This window comes from Girardinichthys multiradiatus, chromosome 12, assembly GCF_021462225.1.
Source record: "Girardinichthys multiradiatus isolate DD_20200921_A chromosome 12, DD_fGirMul_XY1, whole genome shotgun sequence".
Classification (NCBI taxonomy): Eukaryota; Metazoa; Chordata; class Actinopteri; order Cyprinodontiformes; family Goodeidae; genus Girardinichthys; species Girardinichthys multiradiatus.
This window is the reverse complement of record NC_061805.1, coordinates 14,367,919-14,384,606: the sequence shown is the minus strand read 5'-3', so window position 1 is coordinate 14,384,606 and position 16,688 is coordinate 14,367,919. Positions and strand designations below refer to the sequence as shown.

General features: G+C 40.3%; 1 protein-coding gene across 3 annotated transcripts in view; it reads right to left on the bottom strand.

The window, feature by feature from the left end:
• nsmfb (NMDA receptor synaptonuclear signaling and neuronal migration factor b) overlaps nucleotides 1-16,688 on the bottom strand; it is a 107,102-nt gene that overhangs the window by 19,051 nt on the left and 71,363 nt on the right. For all 3 annotated transcript variants that reach the window (XM_047382406.1, XM_047382407.1, XM_047382408.1), the window contains one exon: nucleotides 14,067-14,169. In XM_047382406.1, coding sequence (XP_047238362.1) covers nucleotides 14,067-14,169 — 103 coding nt within the window. The remainder of the gene's footprint in view (nucleotides 1-14,066; nucleotides 14,170-16,688) is intronic.

Genomic DNA, 16,688 nt, shown 5'->3' with positions numbered 1-16,688 from the left:
TCCACAACCATCTCCACTGTCTTTAGAGCGTTGAGCTCAAGGCTGTTCTGGCTGCACCAGTCCAACAGATGGTCCACTTCCCATCTGTACGCGGACTCGTCACCATCAGAGATGAGTCCGATCAGGGTGGTGTCGTCCGCAAACTTCAGAAGCTTGACAGACTGGTGACTGGAGGTGCAGCTGTTGGTGTACAGGGAGAAGAGCAGAGGAGAGAGAACACAGCCTTGGGGGGAACCGGTGCTGATGGTCAGGGAGTCAGAGACGTGCTTCCCCAGCCTCACGCGCTGCTTCCTGTCAGACAGGAAGTCAGTGATCCACCTGCAGGTGGAGTCGGGCACACTCAGCTGGGAGAGCTTCTCCTGGAGCAGAGCTGGGACGATGGTGTTGAAGGCAGAGCTGAAATCCACAAACAGGATCCTGGCATAGGTTCCTGTGGAGTCCAGGTGCCGGAGGATGAAGTGAAGGGCTAGGTTGACTGCATCATCTACAGACCTGTTGGCTCTGTAGGCAAACTGCAGGGGGTCCAGGAGGGGGTCGGTGATGTCTTTTAGGTGTGAGAGCACAAGGCGCTCAAAGGACTTCATCACCACAGAGGTCAGGGCGACGGGTCTGAAGTCATTAAGCCCTGTGGTCCTTGGCTTCTTGGGAACAGGGACGATGGTGGAGGACTTGAAGCAGGCTGGCACATGACATGTCTCCAGTGAGGTGTTAAAAATGTCTGTGAAGACTGGAGACAGCTGATCAGCGCAGTGCTTCAGGCTGGCTGGTGAGACAGAATCCGGACCAGCAGCTTTCCGGGGGTTCTGTCTCCTGAAGAGTTTGTTGACGTCCCTCTCCTGGATGGAAAGAGCCGTCCTCGGCGTGGGTAGGGGGCTGGTGGGGGGGAACTTCAGGGTGGGGGTTGGAGGTGCCAAGGCCCCTCTTGAGGTTGGAGAGATGGGGGTGGTGGATTGTGGCTGCAGCTGTTGGGGGGCGTCGTGGGAGATGGTTGCAGGACTGTCCCTTTGTCTTTCAAAGCGGCAGTAGAACTCGTTCAGGTCGTTAGCGAGGCGTCGGTCGTTGATGGAGTGGGGGGCTTTCGGCTTGTAATTGGTGATTTGCTTGAGCCCTTTCCAGACAGACGCAGAGTCGTTGGCTGAGAACTGGTTTTGGAGCCTCTCAGAGTACAGTCGTTTGGCCTCTTTCACTGCCTTGCCAAACTTGTACTTAGCCTCTCTGTATATGTCTTTGTCCCCACTCCTGAAGGCCTCTTCCTTATCCAGTCTTAACCTTCTGAGTTTAGCTGTGAACCAGGGTTTGTCGTTGTTGTAACTCACCCTGGTGCATGATGGTACACAGCTGTCCTCACAGAAGCTGATGTAGGAAGTCACAGCCTCTGTGTACTCGTCCAGACTGTTGGTAGTAGTCCTGAACACATCCCAGTCTGTACAGCCTAAACACGCCTGGAGATTCTCCACAGCCTCACTGCTCCACTTCCTTGTCGTCCTCACAACAGGTTTGCAGAGCTTTAGTTTCTGCCTGTATGCAGGAATCAGGTGGACCATGATGTGGTCGGATTGGCCCAGTGCAGCACGTGGGACGGCGTGATAAGCGTCTCTGATGGTGGTGTAACAGTGATCCAGAATGTTGTCCTCTCTGGTCGGACATTTTATAAACTGTCTGTATTTGGGAAGTTCGTGGGTCAGATTACCTTTGTTAAAGTCACCAGCGACGATTACTAAGGAGTCCGGGTTGGTCCGCTCCACACTCAGTATCTGGTCGGCGAGCATGCGCTGTGCGACCTGCACGTTAGCTTGCGGTGGGATGTAAACACCGACCAGGATGAACGAAGCAAACTCACGGGGGGAATAGAAAGGCTTACAGTTTATGTACAGGTCAGTCGTACAGTATGTACATGATTATTTGAAGGTTGACGTTTTTTGTATTAAAAACACTTTTCTTTTATTGGTTGGATGAAATATGCTAATTTTTGAGATAGGAATTTTGGGTTTTCATGAGCTGTATGCCAAAATCATCCGTATTAAGACAATAAAAGACCTGAAATATTTCAGTTAGTGTGCAATGAATCTAAAATATATGAATGTTAATTTTTCATCATGACATTATGGAAAATAATGAACTTTATCACAATATGCTAATATTTTGAGAAGGACCTGTAACTCTGTGCCCCAGAACCTCAATGACCTGAGGGCTGCCCTTTAAAAAGAGTGGGATGCCATGCCTCAGCAAACAATAAATCTACATGTAAACAGCATGAGATGTCGTTGTGAAACTGTAATTGTTTTTTTTGTTTTGTTTGCCATGGCTTTTGTTTCAATAAATTGAGATGAGGAAATCACCATTGCATGCTTCTACTTAAACATCCTACTCTCATGATATATCACTGTAGCATTAATGTTTTACATTTTCCATTAGCCTGTGCTACTGGCAAAGCAATCAGAGAACAGTTCAAAGAACCAAAACATATATCACTTCCATTCTGGGGTTGTTTACTTTATTTTAAAGGTCTGCGTGGTTAAACTGCACAACGTGAGCTCTTCTAATGTAGAAATCAGTGTGTAGATTTTGTCCAGACTGTTTAAAAAATGGCTCATGACTGATGACACCAATGCACTGCAGCCAGCTGACCCAGATCTTGCCTGCCACAATCAAATTACTTCCAGCAACCCTGATGACAGCCCAGTCATTCATCAATGGACTGACAATCATTAAATAAGCTTTCATTAGCTTGATCCCATGTGCATCACTGCGTTCATGTTGTGGAAATGGCCACCAGACATGTCTTGCAATGATGATTTCCATCACATTTTACAACAAATATGTCTTTATTACAGAGGTATTTTAATACCAAAATAAAAATGTTTATATATTTGGAAGGTTTTGTAACCTGTCCTGTGGTTCTCAATGATAATACTTTGTTTGTGTTTTTGATCAGCTGTGTTGAGTTCTTAATATTAAGAACAAATTGCAACCAGTGCTGGTGTGCGACTGACCTGTATGATAACCCTTATTGAAATTCCACACTTCCACTATATTGGAGTATGAAAAAAATGGAAACCGAAACTGTCTTGATTTGATCCCCCATTAAATCATGACATAGAACTTCGTAGAGAAACCTTTACAAGAAAACACAGCATTAAATTGTAGATTATGAACCAGTCCTTTACAGAAACTCTCTAAATCCTTTAGATGTCTTAGCTGTTTCTTGGCAACTTAAAGCCTTAGCTCCCTCTTCAGATTTCCCGTTGAATTGAGGTCCATATACTTACTAGACCACACCATGACCTAGATATGCTATATTGGCCACTTCATCATTGTCTTAGCAGTGTGTATTCCTACAAAACCCATCTTCAGTGTTCTCATACTAAATTTCACAGTAAATGACCCTGTTCAATGTGATAATATCACCATGCACCAGTAGCAGAAAAACAGCCCCAAAGCATAATAAGGAACTGGGCTACAGGTGCCGCATTCCCCAGGTCAAGCCACTTTTGAACCAGAAACAGCGGCAGAAGCGCCTGACCTGGGCTACAGAGAAACAGCACTGGACTGTTGCTCTGTGGTCCAAAGTACTTTTTTCGGATGAAAGCAAATTATGCATGTCATTCGGAAATCAAGGTGCCAGAGTCTGGAGGAAGACTGGGGAGAAGGAAATGCCAAAATGCCAGAAGTCCAGTGTCAAGTACCCACAGTCAGTGATGGTCTGGGGTGCCGTGTCAGCTGCTGGTGTTGGTCCACTGTGTTTTATCAAGGGCAGGGTCAATGCAGCTAGCTATCAGGAGGTTTTGGAGCACTTCATGCTTCCATCTGCTGAAAAGCTTTATGGAGATGAAGATTTCATTTTTCAGCACGACCTGGCACCTGCTCACAGTGCCAAAACCACTGGTAAATGGTTTACTGACCATGGTATCACTGTGCTCAATTGGCCTGCCAACTCTCCTGACCTGAACCCCATAGAGAATCTGTGGGATATTGTGAAGAGAACGTTGAGAGACTCAAGACCCAACACTCTGGATGAGCTAAAGGCCGCTATCGAAGCATCCTGGGCCTCCATAAGACCTCAGCAGTGCCACAGGCTGATTGCCTCCATGCCACGCCATTGAAGCAGTAATTTCTGCACAAGGATTCCCGACCAAGTATTGAGTGCATAACTGTACATGATTATTTGAAAGTTGACGTTTTTTGTATTAAAAACACTTCTTTTATTGGTCGGATGAAATATGCTAATTTTGTGAGGTAGGAATTTTGGGTTTTCATGAGCTGTATGCCACAATCATCCGTAATAAGACAATAAAAGACCTGAAATATTTCAGTTAGTGTGCAATGAATCTAAAATATATGAATGTTAAATTTTCATCATGACATTATGGAAAATAATGAACTTTATCACAATATGCTAATATTTCGAGAAGGACCTGTAGGACCCCAGAATGCAGACCAGAAGGCAGCATGACGGTAAGTGCAAAAGATTTAATAACAAAAAAAAAAAAACTCACTCACTACAGGAGGCAGGAACAAAACAAACGGGCAGGCTAGACAGGCATGGCATGATTAAAAAACAAGACTTGAGCATGAAAACTAGACATGAGCATGAGAGCAAGACATGAGAATGAGACAAATGTTTCCGCAACGACTAACTGAACACGTGTGTATATATGGAGTGAAAACCAGGTGGAGCAGTGGAGACATATTAACTTAGACAGGTGAACTGAATAAACTTAATTGACAGACAGAACAAAACGTGGCTGCGTCAAAAACAGAGATTCTAATATACAAACAAAACCAAACTTGAACAAAACATGAACAAGACGACAAAACTAAAGCATGACCAGGAAAATAACAGAAGCATGATTCAAAATCTAAGAAGAATAATAACAAAAGAACGAGTCAAAACCTTAACTGTGAAAAACATAAGAAAAAACCAGAAACCAAAAACCAAACAACCCCAAATCATAACAATAGAATAGAATAGAATACCTTTTTTATCATTACACAAATGTAAAATGAGATTAAATGTACAAAAATTAGATGTACAAAGCTGCTCCTGTGCAGTGTGTCAGAGTTTAAGTAAAAATAAGTTATAAGTATGTAAGTATAATAATAAATATATAAATATCTAATATTTTACACAGATAACTATTATTGAACAGCAAATATTTTGCACAAATAAATGAGTTCAACAATTCAAATCAATATGAGTTCAACAGCTTACTCCCATCCCCCAACAGCTTAACTGTGGGGGTTCAGTGCATGTGTGAGTTTGGAGTGGTTAGGGCCCTTAGAAAAAACAGTTCTTTAGCCCTAGAGACTGTTTTTGCCCATCTGTGGGAAAGTTCTGTGGTCATCTGGCTTAGTAGTGAAACTGTGTATGGTACAGTATTAGATGGGTAGAAAATCAATGCTAGAGAAGTATTAAAGAGGGCACATACACAATGCAATATAACTCAGCAAATTGAGATTACATAATTTGGACACACTGATACATTATACACAATCATAGTGAGTAGAAAGTACACACCCTTTACATTTTACAGATTTTTGTATTTTGGAAGTATTTAGTCCAAGGGTCTGCAACTCCAGTCTTCGAGTGCTACTGCCCTGCAACCTTTGGAATCCTGGCTATTAATTATTCATTTCATATAGGTGTGTTAAAGCAGGGATGAATCTAAATGTTGCAGGCCAGTAGCATTCGAGGACTGGAGTTGTAGACCCCTGTTCTAGGGTTTTGGGGATGTAATCACAAACATTTCCATTGTGGCTTCATTTGTGTTTAAAAGTTTAAAATGAGGTTAGTACTGATGAGGTCAGATTGGTAAAGACCAGGGTCCGTATTCACAAAGCATCCTAAGAGGAAAAGTAGCTCCTAGTGACATCATTCTAAGAAAAATCTTAGAATTTCTCAAATTATATGATTTTTCTTAGAATTTTTCCTCGGTGTCAAAAGGCAGGACCAAACCCAATGTACAAACTCAGTCTTAAGTTACAGAGAAAAGAACACAAAAATAGTCCGTGATCCAAAGGGGTAGTTCTAAAAATGAGGCCATGGTCAATGTTCCAAAGTTCGAGACAAGACATAATCGCTGGTATGCTGACAGGAGTCGAGACAAACTAGCAAAGAAGGGAGGGAATCAAGATGATTAAATAGGGGACAGGTAATAAAGAAACCAGGTGAAATACATCAAGGCAGGATCAAGGAGACACCTGAGGAAATGAAGTCAAGAGACCATAATGAAGGCAACCAAAACACATGAACAGGCATGACACTCGGTAAGATATCTCCTCTCTAGCTTCTGATTGCAGCAGGTACCAGAGCTGTTCACATTCAAGGCTGGTGCTGAAAGCAGAGGGAACGACACATTGATCTGCTCGGGAATGCCTGTTTGTCTTGAACTGCATTTTTTGTTATATCTTTTAACAACCAATCACAGCTCTTAGAAGACAACATCACCCTGGCAAAAGGATCAACCACACCTCATTACTAAGATAGGAATTCTCTCCTCTTGCTCAGAGTTGCTCTCAGCAGCCAACATAATCACTATTAAGCTAGGAGTCTTTGCCAAGAATTTTTAGGCTAATATAAGAGCTCTCCGAGAGGACTCAGAGAATCTTTGTGAATATGGGCCTTCACCATTTACACATTAAATCCCTTGAATTTTAAGAGGGTGTATATTTTTCATAATTAACGATGTGTGACATTTCAAAAAATCTGTTTCAGTTTTGAACACCAGCAAATAGCAAACTGTCCTTTGGTGATTGTTTTTTTTTTGTTTGTTTTTCCTTACCTTCCTTGAAATTGGAAGACAATTTACATATTTAAAGTGATATAAAGAAAATGTTCATTTTCGATGCTTTAAATTCCCTAAAGGGTGCCAACAAATCTACCCCTTAATATGTTGCTCCAAGGACAAAACCCAAACTCATTACTGTCGAAGCCCCCGGGGAGCCATAAGTCCTCAAGAAATTTGCCAAGAAAGACCATGCCAACAATGCGTTACAGAAAAATTGTTGCTAAATAAATTGATATGAGTTAATAAATTTAGACATCTTTAATGTTGCCAAATGTTCCTGATTTTTGAAGATTCTAAATATTTTATTCATTGTGGTACTTTAATTCAGAAAGGCTTAACAATTAGCTAAGTCTTGTTCTTAGTATGTGCTTAATTCACTCAGGGGCTGTAGTTTCAGGATGACTGTTAGAAAGTTTGTTTCCCAAGATTTATTACATCTGTGAAACAAAACATAATGAACACCGACAGCTGCAGTAGATGGTATCGATTATTTCCCCAGAAGTCATACTCTGCTGAGAAATGGGCAGGTGTGAGACATGAGAGACTTTGACAGGTACCAGCAACTAAATGTCATGACGTGTTCGGAGGTGAAGAAGAATTCCTCCCAACATTGGTCTGGGGAGGAAAAAGGCATTAGTGGGCAGCTTGAAATGCCAGTACAAGTCTAAACCTATTTACACTGCAACTCTGACAGGATTTAAAAAATCAGTTCATAATATCTGATATCTTGAGGTCAAGAACAGTCCATGCTTGAATTGATTGCAATCCTTATGGGAAAGTGCAAACGTCTGGCAACATTTGTGGCATTGTTTTGGCTCAGTAGTTTAGTGATGGTGTTTGTTAGATGTCCCTGTCTCACTGTCACCAAGAGCTTGCCCATGAGGGCGTTTCTGGGTTTCTCTCAGAAATGATATAAAGTCTTGACCTTGCACAATAAATGCCATGAGACTAGTACCTTTGCACTATATGATTTTATTTTTCATGTCCTGTCCAGTAGTGTAGCACTCAGAATTGTCTGAGTGCCAAGGAAAAACCCAAAGATATGTGTAAGAAATTGCTTTTGGATTATTTCAAATGCAAAAAAAGAAGAAAGAAAGGGAGAGAGAGAGGTAGGGCATAAAGTTAAAGGGATAGAAGACATAAGAATAGAAGAGAGAAAGGAGGATAAAGAGAAAATACCCTAGAGGTCTGCTTCTATACCTGCAGAAAGAGAGAGAGAAAACCACATGGACACACAACAAACATATATACAGTATATATATATATATATATATATAACAACATCATCACTGAGAAGAATTCGGTACCATTTAAAACAAGATGTATGTAGTGGCAACTGTAAAGTAAATCTTTATATCTGTGTATCTGTAAACACTTGGATCCAAACAGCTGTATGAATGTATGAGTGAGTGTGCTTGTGTATGTAAGGTTTCTCCATATGAACATTCGGTAGCGGTCAAGTCAAGTCAAGTTTATTTATATAGTGCTTTTCAGCAACAAGGCACTCAAGGCACTGTACATAAGGAAAAACATTACAATGATACAGAAAATCAAGCAACAGAGGTAATTAAAAAAATAAAGAGAACAGAATGATGGATAAGAAAACAAAAGGAAAATTGGACTGAAAACTTAACTAATAATGGTTAGCCGCTCTAAACAAATAAGTTTTTAATCTTGATTTAAAGCAATTTAGGGTTTCAGCGCTTTACAATTTTTTGGGAGTTTATTCCAGATTAGTGGAGCATAAGAACTAAAACCTGCTTCTCCATGTTTGGTTCTGGTTCTGGGTATGCAGAGTAGATTTGAGCCAGAACACCTGAGAGGTCTGGGTGGTTGATACACTGACAACAAGTCTGTAATGTATTTTAGTGCTAAGCCATTCAGTGATTTATAGACTAACAGAAGTATTTTAAAGTCTATTCTCTGAGCTACAGGGAGCCAGTGTAAGGACTTTAGAACCAGGGTGATGTGCTCCACTTTCTTAGTTCTAGTGAGGACGCGGGCAGCAGCGTTCTGGATCAACTGCAGCTGTCTGATCGACTTTTTAAGCAGACCTGTGAAGACACCGTTGCAGTAATCAATTCTACTAAAGATGGACGCATGAATTGGTTTTTCAAGGTCCTGCTGAGACATTAGTCCTTTAATCCTGGAGAAGTTATTTAGGTGATAGAAGACTGACCTTGTTACTACCTTTATGTGCCTCTGAAGGGTCAGGTCTGAGTCCATCACTATACCCAGATTTCGAGCCTGACTGGTGGTTTCTAGCTGCATTAACTGAAGCTGTGTGCTAACTTTGAAACGCTCTTCCTTTCATCCAAAGATTATTACTTCAGTTTTGTTTTGATTCAAGCTGAAGAAAATCTTGGCACATCCATGCATTGATTTCTTCTAAGCATTTACCAAGTGCTTTTGAAGGGGTTCATGGTCACCTGGTGACATCGTAACGTATAGCTGTGTGTCGTCTGCATAGTTATGATAACTTACGTTGTTGTTTATTAAAATCTGAGTTAGGGGGAGCATGTAGATATTGAATAGAAGGGGCCCTAAGATGGACCCTTGGGGAACGACACGTGATTTTTGTGCTCTCTGATGTAAAGTTACCTATTGACACAAAAAGTCCCTGTCCTTTAAGTAGGATTTAAACCAACTGAGTGCTGTACCAGAAAGGCCGACCCAGTTTTCCAAGTGCTCTAATAAAATGGAATGACCAACAGTGTTGAATGCTGCACTAAGGTTCACCTGCACCATGTTAATCAGTTTTGTGTTCCACCTGTGCCATGCTCCATTTAATCACACCTGTTCAGTTAGTTGTCGCGGAAACATCTTTTCAAATCATGCTCAAGTCTTGCGTTTTCATCATGCCAAGTCTGTCTTGCCAACCTGCCCATGTCTGTTTTTGCGGTCACCATCTGTGAGTGAGTTTTTGTTTTTTATTAAATTGTTTTTCACCTACCGTCATGCTGCCTGCTAGTCTGCATTCTGGGTTCGTCCGTTGTTCACGTCCTGACAGGTTGTCTCTGAACAAGGGGCTTATATTTCGAGCAGAGAAAAACAAGAGTGTGATCTGATTTGCCTAGAGGAGGTCTTGCTGTAGAGATGTATTAGTCCTTGACATTTCCATAAAACAAATCCAATGTTTTGTTTTCTCTGGTAGAGCAGCTGACAAACTGTTGAAACGTTGGAAGTGTAGCAGAGAGTGAAACATGGTTATTTTACCAGAAATTGCCACAAAAGCATTGGGGTTTTGTGTCTGTAGCTTAGCAACAACTGAGCTAATGGCATCACATGCAGTGTCGGCAACAGCGAAAGGTGGAACGTAAACTGTTGCCAAAATAACACTGGTGTGCTCTCTGGGTAAATAATATGGACGAAAACTTACTGCCAACAGTTCAATATCTGGACTGCAGAGATGACACACAGTTACATGTCCTGGATTACACCATCTGTTGTTCACAAGTACTGCCAGTCCACCTCCTTTACATTTGCTGCTCCTCTTTAAATCTCTGTCTGCTCGTATGGTTAAAAAGCCCGGCAGAGAGACGCTGGAGTCGGGGATATGATCCTGCAGCCATGTCTCAGTAAAACACATAATACTGAATGCCCGGTACTCTGGCTGGGTCCTTTGTAGAGCTTGAAGTTCATCCAACTTGTTTCCCAACAATCTCACATTGCCCATCATAATCGACGGAAGAGATGGTTTGAACTTCCTCCTTCTCTCTCTTCTCTTAGCTCCTGCTCTGCATCCACGGCATCTCCTTTTCAACTCATCAGGGATTTGGGGTTGTAGTTGAAGTATTATTTGAGCTTTTGAGATATTAATCAGCTGCTCCCGGTTGTAAGAAACAACCCCGTTGCCATGGCAATGCATCATAACAAATGTCCAAAAATAGAAAGTATTAGGAAAAATCCTCCAAGCTGCAAAGCATCTGACAATTGTCCAAAAAAAAAAAAAAAAAAAATCAACTGTATCCACCACAAGAGGAAGAGTTCCCAAAAAAGAATAAATCAGAATCAAAAGTAACAGAGCTACTCCAACCTGCTGCCACCTTGAGCGGCGCAATTCTAGAACTTTAAATTGTAGCTTAAAATTGTAACTGTAAGCTTATGGACATTAGTTACTGGGTTTTGAGCTACTTTATTCTGGCCTTGTTCTAGGTCAGGTTTTTTTAGTGGGTGCACTATGCAACCCATAGTGCTACTGAGAAACCAGGATCACTTCAGAACTGGATGGCGAGCCCCAGCTCAAATGATGGAACGAACTGGTAGATAGTGACCCCACTGATCACAATAAATGAAACATTGAATGAAAAGACATTTTGAAAAGGACTAAAATACTATAAAAACTGGGTTAATTTATTTTTTTTAATTCTGAGTCTATTCTACTAAATCTTTTCCTAAAATTGTGCAATTTTGTTTATTGTTGATGTAAATGCAAACTTGGATCCATTATACTGGAACCAGTAAATGCTATTTCCTTTCTATAAACTGTGTGCACTTTCCTATGTTGTTATTCACAACCAGGGTCCCACGAATCCAGTATCCTCTGATTAGGCCCAACATCCTTTGGAAGATAGTGTAGTACTTGTGTAGTAACTGGAGCAACTTACCTTGCCATATCTGCTAACGGCAAAGAGGGACTAGAAAGCACTACATGCATGTTACATGCAGCTTTAAGAACCTGCTCTAACATACCTAAATCAAATGAATGGCTCATTACCGGTCCTCTGCCAAACTTGGTGGCATGCTGAAGAGGTAATGAACTCATTTGATTCAGCTGTGTAGGAGCAGGGATGTACCTACCTCCTTATAAAAATTGCGACAAGGACGTATTCTTACCTGCTGTGCTTGGACCCGTTTAGCAACAGCAAGCAACAATCTTTTCTTTGGCGATCTTTTCCCATCAGATGCACTAAACAGCAGGGCTATAGGATCTGCTTCAAAATTCTTCTTTTCTCGAAGATATCCCAACCTCTGACAACCTTTTTTCTTGCGAATTCAGAGGTTTCTTGTTCGAAGCAGTTTGCCGAAAAGTTCTCCGATCACAGCTGGCTGTGCTTGGTGGGACCAGGCTATCTGTCCCTCATCACTTTTCCAGCTCTGATCCAGGCAGCTCTGATCCTCTACACTTCAGGAAAATACTTCAGACTAATGGCTGCTGTCGTAGTATTGCTGCAACCACCAGCAATGCACCATTTCGCCATATTAATGCTGTTTTTAATGCAACTTGGCTTCTACCTGAACAATCTATCACTGACGCTCACACAATGAATGACTGGATAGTTTTCCTTTGAGGACATTTCCGAGCGACTTTGGACTTACATAATTTAACATCGAAATATGCCTATTTATGTCACAATTGTCTTTATCACATCTTTAATCCTAATATAATGCCAATGACTGCCCAGTTCCTTCTGTTGGGACCACAGCCATGGGTGATTTCAAACACAGTAGATCGGCCATAACACGCCGTCCACGCTTATGCATTTTAACCCTTTTATTAATAGTATTTTAAAGGTATGTGTTTGATTCTGGTGCTAAGCTATAAGCTTCTTTTGTTAGCTTAAACCGCTAACAGCTAAGAACAAGTGCTTGCCTGCTAAAGATAATTTACCCAAAAGGGTTGTTAGTTTTCAATCTAGTAAAATAATATTTCCCTAAATATTATTTTACTAAACTTGATTACTAAGTAACACAATTAAGTCCATTACTCAAAGATTTGGTTCTTATTAAAAATAATATTTCTTTAAATATTATTTTAATAAATAAAGGCAGCTAATTAAACACCACTGAGAATTGGTCATTCAGAAGGTTGGTTTTATTCCGCAAATCATTCTTTAAAATATTATTTTATTAAAACAATATTTTATCTGATCTTGCATTGTGAATGGTTGTGTAAAGGTGTACCAATTATTGCTTAAGTTAGTTCCAAGACTAACTTAACTTCATCTCCAGATTCTTCAAGATAATCCTTGGTTCTCAAACTTTAATTCTGCTTGGTAGTTTAGTTGGATTGTTTTAGCATAGTGAAGAGTTTGTTGATTGAAATATGTTTGACTTGAGTTGACTTATTATTTTTGTTAATAAATTCTTGTATTTTAAGAAATTGTGTGAATTCATTCCATGTTTGTGCAGAGTTTTGCTGTTCAGTAATGTAAGAGCTTGGCTCATCCCTTTTTCAAATTTCTCCTAATACCACCGCCTTATTGGGCTTGTATTTACAGAACAACCCTTAACAGACCAAAATATTATTTAATAAAATATTAAAGTTATTAATATTAATATTTAACAATAAATAATATATTCATAATCACAACACTTCAATATTAAGATATTTTCTTTCAATTTCTACATTTGTAGCAAAAGTATGCCACAGGCACTTTAAAGCAGACCAAAAGTGGCAGGTGTGAATACACCCTTAGAGTTCTACTTTTTGATCTCTGTTTTCTCTATCTACAGATACTCAAGCAGAGCAATTCACAGATATGCAATATTCATTAAATGTCCTTTACTCTTCATAGATTTAGTATCATTCCTTATTTAGAATTCTAATTGTGAAGGGCAAAATAGCAATTTATGTGTTTGCACCTCTAGTGTCAGTAGTGAAGCATGTCTGGAAGGGGCAGCATGTCTAAATATGAGCAGGGTAGTGGGTGGGCATATTTCAGGTGTAAGTTATTATGAGTGTGTCTCTGTATGATTAGTGTGCCAGTCTCTTTGGGGGAGAAAGAGTTGTGGAAGGAGCATGAGTGGGAAAGTGAATGTGTGAACATGTAATTAAAGCGAGAGAACGCATGAGCGTGTATGTGCAGCTTAATATAGTGGGTGTCAAGAACTCAATGGTCCCTATTCTTTAAAAGTCTTGTGGTTGCCTGTTATCTTGTTCTTCTCTGAGTGTCATCTGCTTGTATACCCCCATCCCTCTTCCCCAATCCTCACAGCAGTACAAGAGCTTCAGCAAAAATATGCTGCTAATGATGGAATTCATACGGTTGTCTGTGATTTTTTAAGAACATATATTATTGTATCTGATGGCAAAGAAACTGCTTATTCTCTCAGTCTTTGCCATGCAAATGCAGAAAAAAGCTTTGCAAGGTTCTACAAAGTCAAGGAACCAAGTGAACAGAATACTTAAATGATTTATCTGAACATGGTTACAGAAAACACCTTTGTCTCAGTTTGTGCCTGCATATTTAGAAGTAGGGGTAAGCAAAATGTAAATGTCTGCACTAAACTGTTGAGGTGAAGTTGACTTGTGTGTCCTCAATGCTACAAACAAACCTTTTCTCCATTAGCACTTCCCAGCACATAGCAGCCCATAATATGGATCAGGTTCGGCTCTGGGTTCAGTTTACTCATCAGCCTTCCGAGACGCCGCCAGAACCTGCTCACACAAGACAGATGTGAAATGCAGCAAAGTGAAATAGGTCAATCAAAACACTTGCAAAACTATTAATACACATCAAACGCATTTTGCTGGGATTTTATGAGATTAACCAACACAAGGTGAATAGTTGTTCCCACTTTTTCAGATAACTAAAACATAAAAACTCCATCCATTTTCATCCACTACACATCACATTTTGCTGAGGGTGTAAAGTTCAATTTGTGTTCCATTTTTGGACCAGAGCTATTTCTACCTCATGTTTGCTGTGTGCCCTGAAAACGTGAATTCTTTTGGCTTTCTTTTAACAACCAGTTTCATTTTGCCACTCTTCCATATGGGCCACATTTGTGTAGTGTACAAAAAGTGGCTGTTATATCAACAGAATTTTTAACCTGAGCTGTAAATCTATGCAGCTCTATGCAGAGTTCCCATGGTTATGTTGGCTGCTCCTCTCTTTTTTTTTTTAAAGTGTCCTGTCCAGCAGAGTAGCACTCAGAATTGTTGTCTGAGTGCCAAGAAGTTGCCCAACAGATTTTCTATTACAAGTGGAGCATTACAGCTAACGCTACAATGGTCCGCTTGATTGATATATATATATATATATATATATATGGACATGGAGACAGAAACAAAACAGAAGCCAGAAAGAGAGGTGGGGCAAAAAGGAAAAGGGGAGACAAGGAGAAAAGAATAGCGAGAAAGAAGGATGAAGAGAATACAAGGTAACACCCTAGAAGACTGCTTCTACACCTGCAAATGCATATATAACAGCAATGTTACCAAAAAGTGCACAGTATTAAGATGTGTTTAGTGGCAACTGCAGCTCAATATAGAACATCTGTTAATCTCTTAACACCTCAATCCGAACACCTGTGGGTGTAAGTGTGAGCAAGCTTCTGTATAAAAGATTTTTCCACAAAAATATGCAATAGCGAGTGTGAAGAGCCACAGACCAGCCCCCCCTGGACCCGAGATAGGCAGGGAGGAGATCTGACTCACAGACATCGAAAGCTTGTTAGTTAAAAAGCCACATGATTTATTGCCATTTTTAAAGTTTTATATTAAGTGTTTGTACTAGGAATTGTTTTTTTTTGCCAATAATTTTGTTTATATCTAGTTTTGCTTTATGTACAGTGGGGAGAACAGGTATTTCATACACTGCCGATTTTGCAGGTTTTTCCACTTGCAAAGCATGTTAAAGTCTTAAATTTTATCATGGTGTTGGGGTCATCCATTTTGGTCAGACACACCGACTGGGCTGCTCAGTTTGACATGTGCAGCTCAGCATTTGTCGCTACAATGGACATCGAAGCTGACATCATCAGAGCTATAAAAACAGAGGAAACAAACTTTTAAGCGCCATTTCCCAGCCGTAGGGAACCGCTACGCTCGGGGGCAATCACTGGAGAGATAGAAGCTCACGGGGAGGTTTACATTCCTCCACACTGGCCATTCCCGGAAGAGCTTGAAAGCTGAAAATCTGTCTGATACAAGAAGATCACAAAGATTCATATCCCGATGGAAGACCGTTACACGCAGACCCACTGCGCCACAACCCAAACAAAGACCCACTTCTGCTTGCTGCTCAGAGAAGACGACAGCAAGTAATCCCGTTCCTTTTATTGGTTCTATAGAAATTGCCTGGGCAGGATAAAGTAGGATAGTTAGGGTGATTTTAGAATCACTATTCATTTAACTCAATGTGCTTTAAGTTGTATGTTTGCATGCAATGCTGTATTGAAGTTCTGCGGACGTTTCCGATTGCTGTTTAACACTGTTGAACCCAGAAGCGTTTACTATGTTTTTAACAACTGAGCGCTGACTCAGTTAAGGTTAAAGTAAATTCTCAAAGCATCCTGAAGCTACAAACTGAGCCTTGTATATAGCTCATTGTGTTACAGTTTTTGGCCCTTTGTGTTTCACGCAGTTCCAGCTTTGGGGGGTTTTATGACTATGCTGATGAGCTAAGCCGCACCCGAAGGCGCTGCCTCTGCGGAAATCGTTGAGTTCCATCGTTTTGATCATCTTTCCAAGTTAATCCAAATTGTTGTGTTGTCCATACACTGCTGGTGTGATCTCCATCCACCCTCCTACTCATATCCTTAATTTTGATTATTAGTGTACCCCTTTTTGTAGAATAGTGGATGATTAGTCAGATGAACGCTGTTGGACCAGAATAGTTTGATTGTAAGAGAGACTATTGGTTTAATAAATCTTCAAATAGATAAAGAGACAGCGTTTGTGTTATTTTGTGTAAGAGTGATTATCTGTCAAGAGAAGGTTTGAATCCCACCATTCGGTGAAATGGTTGATAACACAGTGACATTTGGTGTGGTTTTGGTTAATATTTATTAATTATTAATGATAATTAACTTATGGTAATTATAAAGTGCTGTGAGCACAATAATCACATCACCAGAGTGTATCTCTGATCTTTATTAAGAGGAAAGGATTTTTGGTTAGAATTTATTTCTTCTAATTATGATATTTAATCATAATTGTTGATACATATTTAT